Source organism: Muntiacus reevesi, chromosome 4 (genome assembly GCF_963930625.1).
Source record: "Muntiacus reevesi chromosome 4, mMunRee1.1, whole genome shotgun sequence".
Classification (NCBI taxonomy): Eukaryota; Metazoa; Chordata; class Mammalia; order Artiodactyla; family Cervidae; genus Muntiacus; species Muntiacus reevesi.
Window position 1 is genome coordinate 108356337 of NC_089252.1, and position 18554 is coordinate 108374890.

General features: G+C 49.2%; 1 protein-coding gene and 1 pseudogene across 2 annotated transcripts; one reads left to right on the forward strand and one right to left on the reverse strand.

The window, feature by feature from the left end:
* Positions 1–8: 8 nt before the first annotated feature.
* On the forward strand, positions 9–17363 carry TRAIP (TRAF interacting protein). Of its 2 annotated transcripts, XM_065933664.1 has the most exons (15): positions 9–192; positions 5279–5336; positions 5829–5912; positions 7855–7894; positions 8798–8925; positions 10120–10214; positions 10641–10754; positions 11480–11567; positions 12325–12414; positions 12862–12950; positions 14581–14736; positions 14962–15010; positions 15281–15430; positions 15536–15586; positions 15794–17361. In XM_065933664.1, the coding sequence occupies exons 1-15, from the start codon at positions 95–97 to the stop codon at positions 15917–15919; spliced, it is 1416 nt and encodes a 471-aa protein (XP_065789736.1). In that variant the 5' UTR covers positions 9–94; the 3' UTR covers positions 15920–17361. The 2 variants fall into 2 exon arrangements, with proteins under 2 accessions (XP_065789736.1, XP_065789737.1); XM_065933665.1 differs by lacking the exon at positions 5829–5912 and having other exon boundaries at positions 15794–17363.
* LOC136166356 (small nuclear ribonucleoprotein G pseudogene) lies at positions 1048–1226 on the reverse strand (annotated as a pseudogene).
* Positions 17364–18554: the final 1191 nt, after the last annotated feature.

Genomic DNA, 18554 nt, shown 5'->3' on the forward strand with positions numbered 1-18554 from the left:
CAAATTCGAAGCTAGTGAAGACGCGGAGGCACGGCCACCAAGCTGGACCCGTCGCCGTTTCCTTGGCTACCTCGGCGACTCGAGACCACTCATCATGCCTATCCGTGCCCTGTGCACCATCTGCTCCGACTTCTTTGATCACTCCCGCGACGTGGCCGCCATCCATTGCGGCCACACCTTCCACTCGCAGTGGTGAGTGAACGCTGTGTTGGAGCTGGGCCCTCGCTCCTGTAGGGCTACAGGACTGTGGGGTGTCGGGGCTCCGGGCGACCCGCCCCCGGAGCCCAGACTGGTGCTAAGGAATGCATTAGATGGGAGTCCGACGAGAGTTCCTGAGCTGGGCAGAAGCGAGTTGTGGCAGGCTTCCCCGAAGAGGTGACGGCTGAACTGAGGCCGGGGGTGCGGGTGTAGGGGGGAAGGTACAAGGCTTGGTTTAATGGAGACAGGGTAGAGGTTTCTTTGATTGGCTTGCAGAGAGATGTGGTTTCAAAATTATTTGTCCGTGCAGATGCTTTCACCCCATTAGTGAGCCCATTTGTTTTCTGCCAGACCTGGTAGCCAACAGTCTACTGGATTTGTTGTGGTTTGCTTGATGGTTTGGAATGATTCTGTCCAGAGTCATCATCTCCTTGGTCAGACACTGCACTGTATTCACTGACCTAAGCAAACCCAAATTAACATCAATGGCAAGGAGGTGTTCTCGAATCAAGGTGTTCTGCTGACTGGCAGGACCATTCTGTTGAATGCACAGCTGGTGGGGAGATCCCCCTGGTAGCTGTGGACAGGCTGAGTCGCTAGTTTTTTTTTTAAACTGTGATGAAATACATGTAACATAAAATTAACCATTTTTTCCTTTTCCTTTTTTTCCCACTATACACTGTTCTATTGGAGCAATAAACCTAACATTTAACATTTTGCAAAAGCTTACTTAACAAAAAAGTTCAGTTCTGAAAATGTATACGACCTGATTTTTATATCATACTAAAACAGGCCCTTTGGAAAGGACATATGGAAGCAATTGATTTCTCTGGTGAACACAGCCTTTGTTTATACTTGCTCCAAAACTTCTGACATGATGATACTATTTTCTCATATTACCACCATTTCAGTATTGTTCTGTTGCCCAGCTTCACACATTCATCTCTCACAAGATTCATAAAGAGATCAAATTCCTGCAATATTTCTTGGACATGTCTGCCACCATTTAATTTCAATGAAAACTTCATAAAATTTTAAAAATGTTTCAGGAGAATGTTTACTCAGTGAGCTCGAAGATGCCTTCCATTTTGACCATTTTAAGAGTACAATTCAGTGGCATTAAGTACATTCACAGCGTTGTGTAACCATCACCACTAGTTCCAGAACGTTTCCATCAGTCCAAACTAGGCACTGAACCTTTAAACAATAATTTTCCATTCCCGCCTTCCCACAGCTCATAGAAACCTCTGTTTTACTTTCTGTCTCCTTGAATTTTTCTTTTCTAGGGACCTCGTGTAAGTGAAATCACAACATTTGGTTCTTTTAAGTTTGGCTCATTTCACTAAGCATAGTGTTTTCAAGGTTCATCCATGTTGTAGCATGTTTCAGAATTTTACTCCTGTTTATGACTAAGGGATTATTATTCATCGTATGAAAATAACACATTTTGTTTGTCCCTTCATCTGTTAATAGACATTGGGTTTTTTCCATATTTTGGCTACTGTGCGTAATGTTACTATGAACGTTGGTGTACAAGTGTATTTTCAAGTTCCTGGTTTCCTTTATTTTGGGTTATCCCGAGAGGTGGACTAACTGGATCATATGGTAATTCTATGTTTAATGTTTTGAAAAGCTGCCCTTCTGTTTTCCTGTGTCTGCTGTACCATTTTACGTTCCTACTAACGATTCACAAGGGTTCCAGTTTCTCCACATCCTTGCCAAACTTTTTTTTTTTAATAATGGCCATCATAATGGGTATCTTTGCTTTTACTGTGTGTGTTTAAAGCTATCAGTTTCCCTTTTGGCACTGCTTTTGCTGTCTTACATGGTTTTGGTATGTTTTCATTTTCATTAATCTCATGGTATTCTCTTATTTCCCTTGCAATTTCTTCTTTGACCCATTTGTTATCTAAGAGTGTGTTTAATTTCCACACATTTGTGAATTTTCCGTTTTTCTTTGGTTATTGATTTTTAGTTTCATTCTATTTTGATCAGAAAATCTGTTTTGTCTGATTTTCAATCTTTTAAAAAATCTTAAGATTTGTTTTGTGGCCCACCATATGGCCTATCCTAGAGAATGTTCCATGTGCACTTGAGAAGAATGTGTTTTCTGCTATTGTTGGGGGGGAGTATACATCTGTTAAGTTAGTTGGTATAAAGTGTTGTTCAAACCTTCTGTTTCCATATTGATCATCTGTCTGATTGTTCTATCTATTGTTGAAATTGTGTAATATTAATACCTCCAACTTTTATTGTAGAACTTGGTATTTCTCCCTTAATTCTGTGCAATTTTCTTTCATATATATATTTCATGTATTATTTTGTTAGGTGTATATATGTTTATAATTATTATTTCTTGTTGGAGTGAGCCTTTTATCAATATATAAAGTCATTACCTCTTGTATGCTTTTTTGACTTAAAGTTTTGTCTGACAGTAATATAGTTACCTCAATTTACTTTTTGTTACTATTTTTATTTATTCTGGTTAAAATTCATGAGTTTTCTTTAACTTGTGAAACCAATTTCTATAGGTGGAAAGCTTTACCGCCTGAGCTACCAGGGAAGTCTCTACTTGTGGAACAATTTCTTTACTCAATTCTGGGAAACTATCAGCCATTATTTCTTCATATATTGCCTCTATTCCATTATCTCTTTTCTTTCTATATTAGCATCTCATTTCTGCTGTAACAAATTACCACTAACTTAGTGGCTTAAGACAACAGAAGTTATTTTATAATTTTGGAGGTCAGAAGTCCAAAATGGGTCTTGCTTGGTTAAAATGAAGATGGAAGTGGGGCTGTGCCTTCTTTGGCTCATGGCCTCTTTTGCCATCTTCAAAGTCAGCAGTATTATACTTCAAACCTCTGTATGACTCTTGACACTCCTGTCTCTTTTATAAGGACGCTTGTGATTACATGAGACACCCCTGGATAATCTCCCCATCTCCTTAACTTAATCCCATCTCCAAATTACTCTTGTTGTATAAGGTAGCGTATTCACAAGTTTTGTAATTAGGACGTAAAAGTGAGGGCATTATTCTACCTAACGCTTTCTCCCTGGAACTTCTAATTATATGTATCTTAGACCTCACGGTAACTTTTATATTTCTTATCATTTCTTATGTATTTTTCCACCTTTCTAATTCTCAGTGTTTCCTCTGACATGTCTTTCAATGTACTGATTCTTCAACTCTGCCTAAACTGCTATTAAATTCATCCATTGAATTCTTAATTTGGGCCATTTGTTCAATTTTGGAATTTCTGTTTATTTCTTATTAAGTTCTGATATGTCACCTTTTTTTTTTTTGATATGTCACCTTTTATCTTCAAATTCTCTTTTGATATTTTCGATCTTAATTTTTGTTTATCTGGCATAGTGTGTCTGTCATGGTGGATGATAATTCCAGTGTTTGGAGTCTCTGTGGTTATGTTCTGGTTTACAATATGCAGTGCTTTCCCTTGTGTAACTGTTTACTTTAAAACAAAGCATTGTATTGAAATATAGTATAATACATAGAAGTACAAATATAAGAAAGGTATAGCTTGCAGAATTTTTGCAAACTGAACACACTCATGCAACCAGAATTCAAAGCAAGAAACTAAACATCAGCACTCCAGAAACCTCCTGCTGAGAAAGACTGGGACCCGGGACACTCTTCCAGAATGCTTGTATTTGCACCTAGACAAATGCCTCCTCAAACAACAGAATACAAAGAAACTATAAGGGACTAAAAATAACTACATGCGTGCTCAGCTTGGGCAAACTATGAGCAAGAAGATACAAAAAGGCCAAAACCCAGCTGCCATTTCTGAAGCCTTGGAGCAAAACCAGGGTGCTATACAGGATCCCTCCACACAGGACCTCCAAAGGGGTGGGCACACCGCCACCTAAGCTACTCCTGTGACTCAACCTGCCAATCCACCCCTCTGCACTCACCCCATATGAGGAACCGGCCGGCTCCTCACTCCCCGCCTCCCTCCAGAGAGCAAGCAAGGACACCTGTTGCTTGTTTTTGCTCCCTCCTGGTGCAGTCCCAAGAATACCTTGCCTGAATTTCTCCTCTGGCCTCTTACCAGTCTCTGTGGATTAAAGAGTCCAAGGGCCCCATGCATTCTTCCAGTTACTCCCACCAGCCTGGGAAAGCTTTCCTCCACTCATGATAGCCATTGTCTTGACTTCCAGCAACATAGATGAGTTTTGCCTACCTTTTATTTTATGTGAATGGAATTAAACACAATTTACTGGTTTGGTTTTTTCTTTTATTTTTGGTATCAGGCTTCTCTTCTTCAATCTTACATTTATGTAATTCACCCATAATTTGTTCTGAGTTGTAGATACATTCATTGTCATTGCTGTGTAGTATTCCGTCATCATGCATGGTTAGCTTTGTATTATATGTATTTGAAAAATTATTTATAGAAAAAAATTGCAGTCTGGAAAGATGGTATCATCTTCTTGAAAGGATTGTTTTTCCCTGGTCCCTGGCGGGGGTGGGGGAGGGATTGTCTACAAGTAGGCCAACTAGTAGGTTGTCTACTACATTTTGTTTTTGTTTTGACTGCACCACCTGGCTTGTGGGATAGTAGTTCCCCAACCAGGCAGTGAAAGCACAGAGTCCTTTACCACTGGACCACCAGATAATTCCCTAGTAGGAGAGTATTTTAAAGTTTAGGGCAGATCTGGTGCATAGCTGGGCTGTGTTTTACTTTTACTTCTGCTTGCTACCTCTAGTTTACCCTCACTTTGAAAGTTCCCCTTTGGAGTATTATAATTCCTGTCTCCGAGGGACCCTGGCTTTGACCATTGCCCCTAACCCCAATCAAAGCTTAGAAAGTTGATAAAATAACAGCTCAGGGGAGAGAAGTCCAAGCCAGCAAGGGCAAAAAAAAGGGCCAGTTGGTTGGATTGCTTGTACTAGTCAGGCCTTGTGAGATATACCATCACTACCTGAGGTGCTGCCCTCCTGGTTGGGTAGGCAATGGGTCAGAGAGGAGCAGGACAGACGCTATAATGGTTAGGATGGCTACCTGGACTGTATGTCTCCCCCTAAAACCAGTCTGTTTTTCTGTTCTCATTCCAGCCTAATTCAGTGGTTTGAGACAGCACCAAGTCGGACCTGCCCACAGTGCCGAATCCAGGTAAAGTTGGTGGGGTGAAAACTCCTCAGCTAAAGACACTCATTGCCAGGGAGCAAGGATGAGGAGAGGTCTCTGAAGCAAAGCAATGTCTTTGACCTGTCTGAACCATCTGGTTTGAGGCTGGTTGAGCCTCACTTGTGCTCTTAAACAGTGCAGGAGGCCTGCTTTTGCCCATGGGAAGCTGGCAGATGGACTCGTTGCCTGGGCCAGTCTTCACCTGGCTAGATTTGGTCTCTTTATCTGCCTTTCCCCTGCAATGCCCAGCACCTAGAGTTGGGGTATTTTTGAGCAGTTACCACATGGATCTGTAATGACATGACTCAGTAACTAGTGGTACCCAGCTTGGGACACCTACAGGATTGCAGAGATCACCTCCCTCCAAGGGATGTACTGTGAAAGGTTAGGTGGGAGATGGGCTTGGCTGCATGTCCCCTGTCCTCCTTGCCCATGACCCAGCTATGCAGTCACACTGTGTCTGGTTCTTTCATTCAGGTCGGCAAAAGAACCATTATCAATAAGCTCTACTTTGACCTTGCCCAGGAGGAGGAGAATGTCTTAGATGCAGAATTCTTAAAGGTACCCAGACTTTATCTCATTCTGCTGAATCCCAGGCCTTCTGAGAGTTCACTCTCTGCTCCTACCCAGGGAGGGTACCTAGAGTCTGGAAATGGGTTCTGGAAGGGGAGACTTGATAGAGATTTCAAGGCTGGGACAGTGAGAGCAGAGAATAATTGATAATGTTACAGTCATTGGAGAAATCCTCTGTCAGGGAGGAAGGGAGCCATTGACTGTGAGCCCTCCCCTTGGAATTTCAGAGCAGTTCTTGCCATAGTTTAGAATGTGTCTCTCAAAGTCCCCTCACCTTGCAAAGGATTTACAACCATCTTTTCCTGTCCTCAGCCAGGGAAGATGTGTGAACCCACTGTTTGCAAACCTGCCTGTGCCTCACAACTGCCTGGGCAGCTTGGTGTGTATCCAGGTGCCTGAGTCTTTCCCAGAGCAGGAGTGGAGGGCAGGGCCCATGGAATCAAGATACGCAGCCAGGATGGAAACCCACACTGCAGGGGAGGATGGGTGGATTCCCTCCCACACTTCTACTGCTTCCCCTCCAAGCCTAAGATTTAGCTCGCTTCATGCACAAAGGGATTGGATTGGCAGAAACCTCTCAAGGAAATGGGACTGGGGTTTGCAAGTTAACCTGGACTCTGAGGGTTAATTTTTTGGGCATCTGTCAGATTAGGATTCATTTGGCCCTAGCCCCCGGGGGGGCTGTGACGTCCTTGGAACCTCACTGCTTCAAGAACGTGGAGCTTTTGTGCTTAAAGCGAACGTGTTCATCGTCATGGTAACTGCTCCCAGTTTTAAGCCGTGTCCTTCTTGTGAGAAAAGCAACAAAGGCAGCTTTAGTTCTTTCTGATTTTCTAAGCCATATCTGGGAGACAGGAAGGCAAAATCTTGAGTAGTTTGGAGCAAGGGCTTGGAAGGCACCCTGCTTGGGTGTGGAAGGTGCTAGGGGATAGCAGTAAGGTTGGGCTGGCAGCTGCTCTCAGGCAGCCCATGTGTGCCCTTCTCTGCCCACGGCTTCCACCTGAGATGTCCAGCCTGTTTAACCAGCTCAGCCACCAACAGCTCCTGCCCCAAAGTCCTGAGTAGAGAGTTTGACAACAGGAGCTTAGCCACGAACAAGGGCCCGGCCTTGTATTGGTCATAATATGAGTCTTGCATTGACCTGGGAAGACTAACCTGGATGAAGATTGTTCTGCATCCAGCTACCATCACGGACCCTAGGCCAAGCCTTTCAGGGCTACAGAGCCTGGTTTTCCATAGGGGTGTTGAGTGCATGGGACTCCTGAATGGGAGTGGGGCTCTCTTCTGCTCCAGCCTCTCAGTGGTTCTGTGGCAGTGGCTTTGGAACATATGTACGGGCTTGGGGAGGCTCGTTTGACCCTCACAACAGTCTGGTTCGAACCTAGCTCAGGTGAGCTTTCATCCAGGGGTGCAGATTGTCTCGGCTCCCCTACCCTGTTGGATTCTGGGCACAGAGCCAGTTTAGGGCGGGGAGGGGGTAGACCGTGCAGGTAGGACCCTGGGTGGAGGGAGCAGTTGGCCCAGGGTGCTTGGCCATCCCAAATCTGGGTCCCCAGTGGGTCCAGCTAATGCCAGGGAAGGTCAAGGCGGGCACAGGCCCGAGGAAGCGATGAAGTGTCTGCCATAAAACCGACCGCGCAGGCCAGGCTCCACTTCTTTTGCCCCCTGTTATGCCTCTTTTCCCGTCCTAGGGTCTTGTACCTGAGATTATCTTCATTTTACTGACACTTTAAAAAGACACTCAGAGACCAAGCAAGGCTTCTGTCTCCCTTGTTGATCTCGCTTGGCCTTGAGGAGCAGCAGGTTCATGCTTCCCTGGGCCCACAGGCCTCATTGTCCCCGCCTGGGGCTCCCCACAGACCTTATGTGAGGCTGGGTAGGGGCCAGCTGTGATGCCTTCTTGCTGCTTACTGTGACTATTGCCTTGCAGAATGAACTGGATAATACCAGAGCCCTGCTTTCCCGGAAAGGTGAGTTCCCAGGGGCCTTGGGAAGCCCCTGACTTGGGTACTGGACTGAGGCCTAGAAGGAAGGCCTCAGCCTTCTGGCATATCCAGGGGCTGTCCCTGCTTGGTATAGCCAAGAGTCTTAGCAGCTCTTGTGATGGCAGGAAAGGAAAGGCAGGTGACTGATGCTGTTCACCCAGATGAGGTGAGCCTCTTCTTTGTCTGGGCTTCTTGCCTAGGACCCAGGCTAGGAGGACTCTACCTGGCAGGTCAGAGTATTGTAGTTGAGGGTTCCGCTGCCAGATTTGGCAGGAACCTGCTTGAGGGTTTCCCTCATAGCTCAGTTGGTAAAGAATCCACCTGCAATGCAGGAGACCCCGGTTCAACTCCTGAGTTGGGAAGATCCCCTGGAGAAGGGATAGGCTACCCGCTCTAGTATTCTTGGGCTTCCCTTGTGGCTCAGCTGGTAAAGCATCTGCTTGCAATGTGGGAGACCTGGGTTCGATCCTTGGGTTGGGAAGATCCCCTGGAGAAGGGAAAGTCTACCTACTCCACTATTCTGGCTTGGAGAATTCCATGGACTGTATAGTCCATGGGATCGCAAAGAATCAGACACAACTGAGTGACTTTAACTTTTTCAGTGCTTGAGTTCTGGGATGATGAATGAACTAGACCCACAGGATCAGGGCCAAGTGAAATCTTTACTCCAGTAACTCTGAGTGGCAGAAAAAGGGTCTCATTCCCAGAATGGCTGGGCATCCCTGGTTTGGTGCTTGCCGGAGGGATAAGCAGGCTGCCTGACTTTGTGGCCCATGACTTGTTCCTCACCTGGCTCTGGGGTGGGTTGCTGGGGCCCAAGGGCCCAGGTTCTCATAGTGCACAGTGGACAGGCTTCTCCCCTCCCTTTGTCCCCCGCCTCTGCTCCAGAGAAGGAAAAACGAGACAGCCAGCTCATCATCGACTCTCTGCGGGACACGCTGGACGAGCGCAACGCCACTGTGGAGTCCCTGCAGAGGGCCCTGGACAAGGCCGAGATGCTGTGCTGCACCCTCAAGGTGGGTCCCCAGCCCCCCTGGGCACAGGTCGGTGGTGACATACAGCCTTCCTCCTGGGCTCCCCACTCTGGACTTGTCTTTTGCGTCTGCCTTGGTCAATACCGTGGTCTGTACAGTTGTAAAATGGAGGGAAATTCCATCTTCCCCAGGCCTCCCACCCAGCCCATGAGAAAAAGGTCGTATTGCCCGCATCTATGGATGTTGTACTAGTTAGTTTGGAGAGGTGAGGCCTGCCCAGTGCTTCATGGATGGACTGCTCAACCAAGACCTCAGTGAGCCTAGGCCATTTTTCCCAAAGTGGTTTGTACTCCACTGACAAAGCCAGCTTGAAGAACCTTCTGTTGGCGTGCCTGTCCTTGGCTGGGCTGCTCTCTGGAGCCAGATCAAACAGCATCCCAGAGAGGAGCAGGGGGCCTTTGAAGTCGTCTGTGCTGAGCTGACCGGGCAGATCAAAGCCTACAGAGCAAGCGGCTCTAGATAGACCCAGATGAATTTTGTATCAGCCTGGGTTGGTGAGCCTCTTGCTCTCCAAGGGGCAGGAGGTGATTGATCTGAATCCACAGTTGATATTCTGACCTCATACGAAGGAGCCAGTCCTTGCCAAATGCCATTTGAAAAGGAAAAGGACCCATCCAGGTGAACAGATAGGGCCCCAGGGTGTTCACTGCTTCTGGCTCTGCTTGGTGGCTGGATTGGGTCACGTGGCCTGGCCAATAGGAAGGAAGGAGTGAACCAGCACCTGGCCGCAGAGCTGGAGTGTGTTGGCGTTCCCAGGTCGGAGATGAAGTGGCCAGGAGGTGAGGGCAGCTGTCCTACCCTGGCAACTGTCCATAGCTGATGGATAGCACGGCCTGGATCTGTGCTCCAGGCTTCTTCAGCTTCCTACACAGTAGTCCCTGGACCCTGGCAGCCCCCAGCAGGCCTTTAGATGCTGAGAGTGAGCTATGCTGATGGTAAGATGTATCTCAGGAGGAAACAAGCTGGGGGGTGAGGAAGCAGCTGGTCCAGGGCCTCGTAGCAGCAAAAGCACACACCAGAGTGGGGCCCAGGAGCCTTACCTCCTGGGGCTAGAGCACATGCTTATCAGCATTTTCAAAAGCAGACAGTTCTAGGGTGGAGTTCTCCTGGCGACTTTAGCCCTGGCCCCTGGGAGCCTCCAAGCAACAGACATGTGGGGGTGCGTTTGCTCTTCAGAAGCAGATGAAGTACTTGGAGCAGCAGCAGGATGAGGCCAAGCAAGCTCGGGAGGAGGCCCGCCGACTCCGGAGCAAGATGAAGAGCCTGGAGCGGTGAGCTTAGAGTGGGGGCCTACCCTGTGCCCTTGCACCCCCGGGGCACAGCTCCCAGGGCTGCAGCAGGGGTTGGCTAAGCTCGGTGGCTCAGCTCTCCGTAGGCCATGGGGGGCTCAGGCTTTACTCAGCCTCTGCGGGCTCCTTCACTTTTCATGGGAATCCTGGCAGGGCTTTTGTTCCAAGAACCTCTCCCTGGGGATCCCTGACCTAAGACCCTCCGTCAGCACCCCTTCTCCCTCAGCAGTTCCCTGCAGCTGTGCTGAGCTCTGCGCTGGGGCCTTTCTTTGGGCAGAGCCACCTGCTAAAGCATCCTAGCAGCTCAGGCTGTCTCCATAGCAACGGCAGCAAAGGGAGGCAGAGCTGCACTGGGTACCTACCCATCAGCCTCCAGATTTTAAATGCCGTGGGCCGGGTGTTTTTCAGAATCGAGCTCCTACTCCAGAGCCAACGGCCCGAGGTGGAGGAGATGATCCGAGACATGGGTGTGGGACAGTCCGCGGTGGAGCAGTTGGCTGTGTACTGCGTGTCCCTCAAGAAGTGGGTACTCTGGCCCCTGTATCCAAGCTGAGTCATGGCCCCAAGCCATGCCCCTCTGTGCGTTGCCTGTCTCTTGTGAAGCAGAACAGGCATAATGAGGAGCAGGCTCTGGAACCCTGCTGCCTTCGTTTGAACCACATCCCACCTCTTACTGTGTGGCCAGGAGCCAGTTTCTTAACATCTCTGATCCATAGCTTCCTGAATAGATAATAATAACCTGCCTCACAGGATTATTGAGAGAATTACATGTGAATTGTAAGTGTTATTTCTAAGGAGGTTGGCATAGCTTGCCATGCTCCAGTTTGATATCTGGAGCCTGTTCCCCATTAGCACGTGGTTACTGATCCCGCCTGGCTTGCGTCAGAAACTTAGCTCAGGTGTTCACTCCCATGGGTGTGGGGTTGGCGAAAAGGGGCCACTTGGCTGACAGGTATGAAGGATCCCTGATGCCTGCTGTGTAGCCAGGTGGTGTAGGGGGCCTCCCAGTGGGGCCAGGGTTTCCTGCACACCCTCTCTAATCTCCAGGAAACAGATTGACTAGCTCTTCTAGCATCTGGGCTGCTTGACCCCCTGCTGCGCCAGCCGGTCCCTGCTGGGCTCTGGTGTCAGAGTTGGAATGAGCAAGGCCGAGGGCTTGGGCCGGGCTTTGTGTCTGCTTGGGGCTGTGACTCAGTCTGACCAGGGGGTGTCCCGGCTTGACATCTCTTTCCGTGGTCCCTTCGTAGAGAGTACGAGAATCTAAAAGAGGCACGGAAGGCCTCAGGGGAGCTAGCTGACAAACTGAAGAAGGACTTACTTTCTTCCAGAAGCAAGGTAACTTAGTGGGGAGCCGAGTGTGAGGGGAGAGGTGGCTGTCCTTTTGTCATGCGCGTGAGTGTCTCCTCGGCAAGACTGGGGCTGTGGGATGACTCACAGAGGCTGGCTTCTGGTCCTCACTAGGCACTGACTCTGGCTTGCGTGGCTTGTCTGCTTAGGGTGGCAGGTCATACAACTGTCACTCCAGCACCTGCACACTTCTGTTCCCCTCTGCGCTCTGGGTACCTCTCAGCTGGCTGGGGCACACAGGTCCCAAATGTGATGGCTTCAGGGGCCTGTTTTTTGTTCCAGGCCTAGAGTAGGAGGCCTCTTGTTCTTTTCTTTGTAGTTTGTTTATTATATTTATTTATTGTGCGTGTGTGTGTGTGTGTTGCCATTTGGCTTATTCCCCTTGTTCCTCGATTCCCTGACCAGGGATTGAACCTGGGCCATTGGCAGTGAAAACTCAGAATTCTCACCACTAGACCACCAGGACTCCCCGTAGAAGGCCTCTTAAAACCTGAATCAGTCAACACAGCTGCTTTTATTTCTGGGCATGGTGCATCTCAGGGCATGGATGTGGGGAGGAGCCCTGGACTGCTCCAGATGAACGCTGCCAGACTAAGACTAAGGTCCAGCCCCATGGAGCTCGGGTCTTCCCTGTGTCCCCCACTCCTCCTGGGCCTGGGCTCCCACGAGCTAGTGTAGCAGCAGGTGGGGGCAGGGCACACAGCCACCCCTGTGTTTGTTCTTCACTCCTTACACTTGCTTGCAGTTGCAGACAGTCTGCTCTGAACTGGACCAGGCCAAGTTGGAGCTGAGGTCATCTCAGAAGGACTTAGAGAGTGCTGACAAGGAAATTGCGGTGAGGAACATCTATGAGCAGGTGGAGATGAGGGGTGGTTTATGTACCCTGCAAGACCTGGGCTGGATGAGTTCTGCCCACGAACCCTGCCTCAGTCAGTGGTCACAGCCCTGGGCTCTCTGTGTCCTCCTGGTTCGGGGTGGGTCAGGACAGGAATCTTGGCCTTTGGTCTGGAGCCTGGGCTGCTCAGCAGAGGACAGAGAGCACAGGGGTCTTGCTCACAGTCTGTCCTGTACCTGCATCCTTGAGGTCACCAGAGGAGGGGCTCCGCCAGAAGGGGTTCTGAGGTCAGGTGGTCCTGGCCTCCTAAGCCTGGTATTTGACTTTCAGGCCTTGTTCTGGTCCCAGTGGGCTTGCCTTTCATGCATATTACTCACGTCCATGGCGGTCACTCTGGACTTGGTGCCCTCAGCCTTTCTTTCACACTCTTCTCTTTTCTTCCTGAAGAGCCTGAAAAAAAAGCTGACAATACTGCAGGAAACCCTGAAGCTGCCACCAGGAGACAGTGAAACTATCAACCGCCTCGTTTTAGAGAGGTTCGTTGACCCTCTGGGGTGGAACAGGGACTCCAAGCTGGTGAGCTCCCTAGTAAGGGTGTCTTCACCCTTTCTGGCTTTGTCGGGGGTAGGTGGCCCAGGTCGGCCTGAAGGTTGTGGACCTCCTGCCCCGAGTGACAGCCAAGACTGAGCTGGAAAGCAGCTTTGAGGCAGGCCCTGGGCTCTGACAGAGAGAGGCCAGAAAGGACCTAGGGATGGTCAGAGAAAGGGGAGGAGCATCCTGTGTATGGAGCAGCTCACCTAATATATCCGCCTGCCCCAGGTTCTGAAACAAACCTGAAACCACCCACCAAAAGAACTCTCCTCTGATCCCAGCACCGTCACACTAAAGCTGCCACCAGAGGGAGCCAAGAGGCCGAGGGATGGGTGTCCCTGCCTTTGTGGCCGCCCGGAAGCCGACAGGCTGAGAGGGTCCTCAGGCCTGGCTGGCCCATTGGTGGTCCGAACAGAAAATACAACCCAGCGACCCAGCTGCTTTTATTCGAGCCACTTTTCAATGTTGGAAAATCACTATGCTCCGTCTTCCACGCATCCACTCATTTGCTCAGAGCCTGCCCATCTAACTTATGAGCTGCCTCCCTGACCCTTTCTCTTGCTACCACCTCTGTGTGAGGCTTGGGACCCATCCTCTACTCCTCCCATCTGTCCAACATAGCAACCCGTGGGCATCCTACCACTCCCTTGCCAAACACCTTCCAGGACCCTCTGCACTCCGCCCTCATGGAGCTGGCCTTGTGGGTGGGGTGGACCTTCAGGCTTCAGGCCAATCGCACTGCCCCTTGCAGCAGGACACCCCTGGCCTTACTGCTCTGTGCCCTCCTGCTCCATGTTCCGCTGCTCTGTGTCCTCTTGTTCCATGTCCTCCTGCTCCGTGTCCCCCTGCTCTTCTCCACACTGAAGGGTTCGCTGTCCTCTGCACTCCGCTCCCTAGTCTCCTCAGCAGAAATGAGCTTACTGTCTTCTGCACAGGTACTGCTTCGTATTCAGAGGCCACTGGGAGCCAGGGGCCACAGAGGTGCTCTGGAGTCTTGTGTACACTCTGGTCCCCCCCAGGATGCACACACGCAGCTGTGGCACGTGAGACCTTCCCCAACCAGGCATCGAACCCTCATTCCCTGCATTGCACGGCGGATTCCCAACCACCAGACCACCAGGGAAGTCTCTAGGAACACTACTTGAATGTATGTCTCATATTCAAGCTCTGAAAGTGCCAGCCCCCCTAGGGGAGTTGTTTGGACAGTCTCTAATACTGTCCACTGGCCATGATAAGTAGCACTGGAAGGAACATCCATCTGCTTCAGTCTGTGGTCACCTCTGACAGGATCCTTGTGTGTACTCCGAGAAATGAGGCTTCTTGAACAAAAGGTTTTTCATTTGTATATTTGGGTTTTCTGTGGGTTTCGGCTTGCTTCCTTGCATATCTTCCAGACTTCCACTGTGTGAAGGACCAAGCCAAGGACTGATCTCTTTTCTGGAGAGATTAGGGTTTCCTTACAGGAGGACTCTAAATCAGGTGTGAGCTCCAGGCCCCTGGAGCTGATCCATCTCTATTGCTTGAGAAACTGTTGCCACTGTGATCTTGAGTAACCAAACTGTCTGTGCCTTATAGCCCAGCTCCTGTGGAGGTACTGAGCCTGAAGCTTCGCCGGCCAGCCTTTGGCGATGACATTGACCTCAATGCCACCTTTAATGTGGACACTCCCCCAAGCCAACCCTCCAGCACCCAGCATGGCCTTGCCAAGAGGCTATTCCCTGAGAAGGCACAGTAAGTGGTAGTCCCTGGCCCTTTCACAGCCTGGAGTGAGGATGGCTAAGAGATCTCTGCAGGTCCTGTGCTGACAGCTCTGAGTGGCTGATGGGGCACTGAGGGTCACCTGGGTTTGGACATGGATCTGGTTCTAGCCACCTCTTCTTCCCTCTCCTGAGTGCTCACTCTATACAAAGCCCTTCTCTTGCTTGTCTCGTTAATCCTTACGTCTCTTTCTTGCAGTTCTCCTGTTCAGGATGTTCCCAAGAAGATGCCCAAAGGCCCCAGGCAGGTAAGGCCCCTGAAGAAGCTCAGGCAGTCACCCTCTATCCTTGGCCAGGACTGAGTATAAAGCTGGTCTTCTGAGAGGTCAGGGTCTTGCCAGAGCCCTCTCACTCCTAGAGGACTGAAGCACTCTGGAGCCACCCTGGGAACCCTACTGCCTGTCCTTCCTGCCTCCAGATGAGGCACCAGAGATCCTGATCCTGTTCCCACATGCCTCCCACCCTCCTCTTTGCTGCCACCTGGCTCATCGAGCCTGGCTCTGGGGTCCCCTCTGCAGGAGTCCCAGCTCTCGCTGGGGGGCCAGCGCTGGCTGGGGGAGCCTGACGAGGAGCTGGCTGGCGCGTTCCCTGTCTTCATCCGGAATGCTGTTCTGGGCTACAAACAGACCAAGAGGGTCAGGGCAGAGCCCTGCCACAGCACAGATGCAGTGAGTGCGGTTTCCCACAAGGGAAAAGTGTCTGCCTTCTTGCAAGTGGGGCTGGGTGGCCCTAGCCCATTAGGCCAGCCCACTCACCTCTTCCTTCTGGTTTAGGTAAGGATAGGCTTCGATGGACTTGGAGGCCGAACAAAATTCATCCAGCCTGTATCCTTATTTTGTGGTGTTGGGCTGAGCTAAGCTATGGCGCCCACATCATCCCTCACCGGTACCCCCAGGCCCCAGCTTACTGGTGGCTGCAGCCCCAGGTGGGCAGAGCCAGACCTTGCCCCGTGTAGCAGCACTGCCCACCCCCAAGGCCGAGCCCTGCATTCCAGTCCTCTTTGTAGGCCGTTTCCTTGACATTTTCTTCAGACCGACACAACTATGATCCGCCCACTGCCAGTTAAACCAAAGCCCAAGGCCAGGGCTAGGCAGAAACTGGGGGCCAGGACAGTGCCCACCCCCTCCCAGGCCACGCTGGACAATTTCCTGTGGTAGTGAGAACAGTGAGTCTGATCAGTGGCTGGACACATGCCTCTGACTTACAGGCCGAGGACTGGTGACTGGCTTGGCAGAGGGTTTGGCAGGCATGGCCCCTCTTCTAGGACCAGCCCTGTGGACAAGGATAAATAAGATGGGGGTGAAAGTGGGGCCCAGAAACCTGCTTTTCCTGCACATACCCTGTCCCACCCTCAATCATACTGGGTCTCCCTGTGGGGGCTGATGTGATCAGCTCAGTGTACCTGCTGGCAGGGCTTGCCCCTTGTTCCAGACTTCCGTTTATAGCCACGATCAGATGTGGCTGGGCTACTTCTGATCCTCAGACCAGGGTCTTTTGTTGACTGTAAGCACCAAAGTCTTGAGGCTTTTCAGGCCTCCTCAGCCTGCCCAGGCTTCTGCCTGCCTCTGACTTGCTGTTGGCATGGCCTGGGCCAGGTGCGGCTGGGGATGGGCAATGGTGGTAGGCGGAGGGGGGAGATTTCTATGTGAAATAAAAAAGATATGGTCTTTTCTTCCTGGCTCTGGGAGGGTAAATTTACACTCACTTCAAAAAACTGACTTACAAAAAACAAAACTGACTTGCATGATTTTCTAAAGGGGGGACCTTCACCTAGACCCATACCCAGAAATTCCACCCTTAGGTATGTGCCCTCTCAAAGGGCACAGGGAGACTCTAACAAGTGCAACATCACCTAGCTTTGTCCACAGTCTGTAACCTGGGCACAGTGCAAGGCCATAAGCAGGAGACCAAATGGGTGAACCAGGGTCTAGCCACACAGGGAACTCACAGCAAGAATAACAATTGACCTGTGACAACCCCTTCTTCACCTTTAAACTCTACCAGCCAAATTGCTAGCCTCCGTGGCTTGGCTTCAAGACCACTTTCTCCCAGAAGACTGCTCTTTTACATCCTAACTTGGGTGAGGACTTGGGTTTCCCTAGTGGCTCAGCTGGTAAAGAATCCGCTTTGCAGTGCAGGAGACCCAGGTTCAATCCCTGGGTCAGGAAGATCCCCTGGAGGAACTGGTAACCCACTCCAGTATCCTTGCCTGGAAAATCCCATGGACAGAGGAGTCTGGTGGGCTATAGTCCATGGGGTCGTAAAGAATCGGATACAACTGAGTATCTGAGCATGTTAGGTGAGGACCCCTTAACTTTCGTCTCATTACTGGGTGGGTGTTCGCCTGTTTCTGCACATTCCAGCATGGACCTGGCACAAGAGAGAATGCTTCAGACTCAGAGTGCCCGTCTGCTTCTCTGCAGGTGTGTGGGAAACTGGGGCTTCTTGTGGGGGAAGTGATGCTCTTGGTTATGGGAGCTGGACTCCTTTGGTGCTGCCTTGAGCCAAGGATGGTTAGGGAGGGGAAGTGCAGCATCAAATTAAGGGTGCAATGGCTGGCTAATAGCTTTCTTATAGATTAGTAATGAATTAGAATTAAAAACCGAGAAATAAAAAGAAGAAAAAATAATAATAACATTAAAAACCCAGTACCATTTACATTAGCACCAAGAAAGAAAAAGAAAGGAAATAAAACATTTAGGTATAAATCTAACAAAATATGTACAAGATCTCTATGAGGGAAAACTACAATGCTCTAGGTCTGTACGTACAATGGAACATTATTTAGCCTTTAAAAAAAATTCTGAAACGTGCTACAACGTAAGTGAATCTTGAAGACACTAAGCTATGTGAAATAATCCAGGGGCAAAGGACAAATTGTGCAGGATTCCATGTGTATGAGATACCAAGAGCAGTCAGATTCACAGAGACAGAAGGTAGAATGGTTATTGCCAAGGATGGGGAAGGAGGGAATGGGAAGTTATTGTCTAATGGATTGCAAGTTTCAGTTTGAGAAGGTGAAATTCTGGACATGAATGGTGGTGATGGTACAACAACGTGAATGTCTGTAATGCTACTGAACTGTATATTTTAAAACATTAAATGTCATCTTATGTATATTTTCTCACAATAAAAAAAAAGAAAATTCTGGTACATGCTACAAGCTGGATGAATGTTGTAAAGGTATGCTAAGTGAAAGAAACCAGACACAAAAGGGCAAATATTTTATGATTCCACCTATATTCATTATCTTCAGTAGGCAAAATCATGGGAACAAAGTACAATAGAAGCTCCTAGGAAACAGGGGATGAAAGATTGATGAGTTATTTTTTAATGGGTACAGTGTTTCTTCTTGGGCTAAAGCTGTGGAAATAGTGGTGTGGTTACACAATACTGTGGATGTAGTTCCTGCCACTGAATTGTACATATTTAAAAATGATTCAACCCAGGCAGTCCAGTGGTTAATACTCCGTGCTCCCACTGTAGAGGGCATGAGTCCGATCTCTGCTCAGGGAACTAAGTTCTTGCATGCCATGTGGTGTGGCCAAAATAGAAACAAAATTAAACAGATTAAAAATGAATATAGTTAAAACCACAATTTTAAAATCCATCTATTTCTATTTTAACGAGAGTGAAAAAAAAAATCAGGATTGGATATTGAATGTCATCAAATGCCTTTTGGTGTCTGTTGAAGACACCACTTGAGAATCTGGCTCTGGTTTCTGTACCTAGTACATATGACACATCCAATAAATGTTTATTGAATGAAAGGAAAAAAAAAAGCAGAATTGC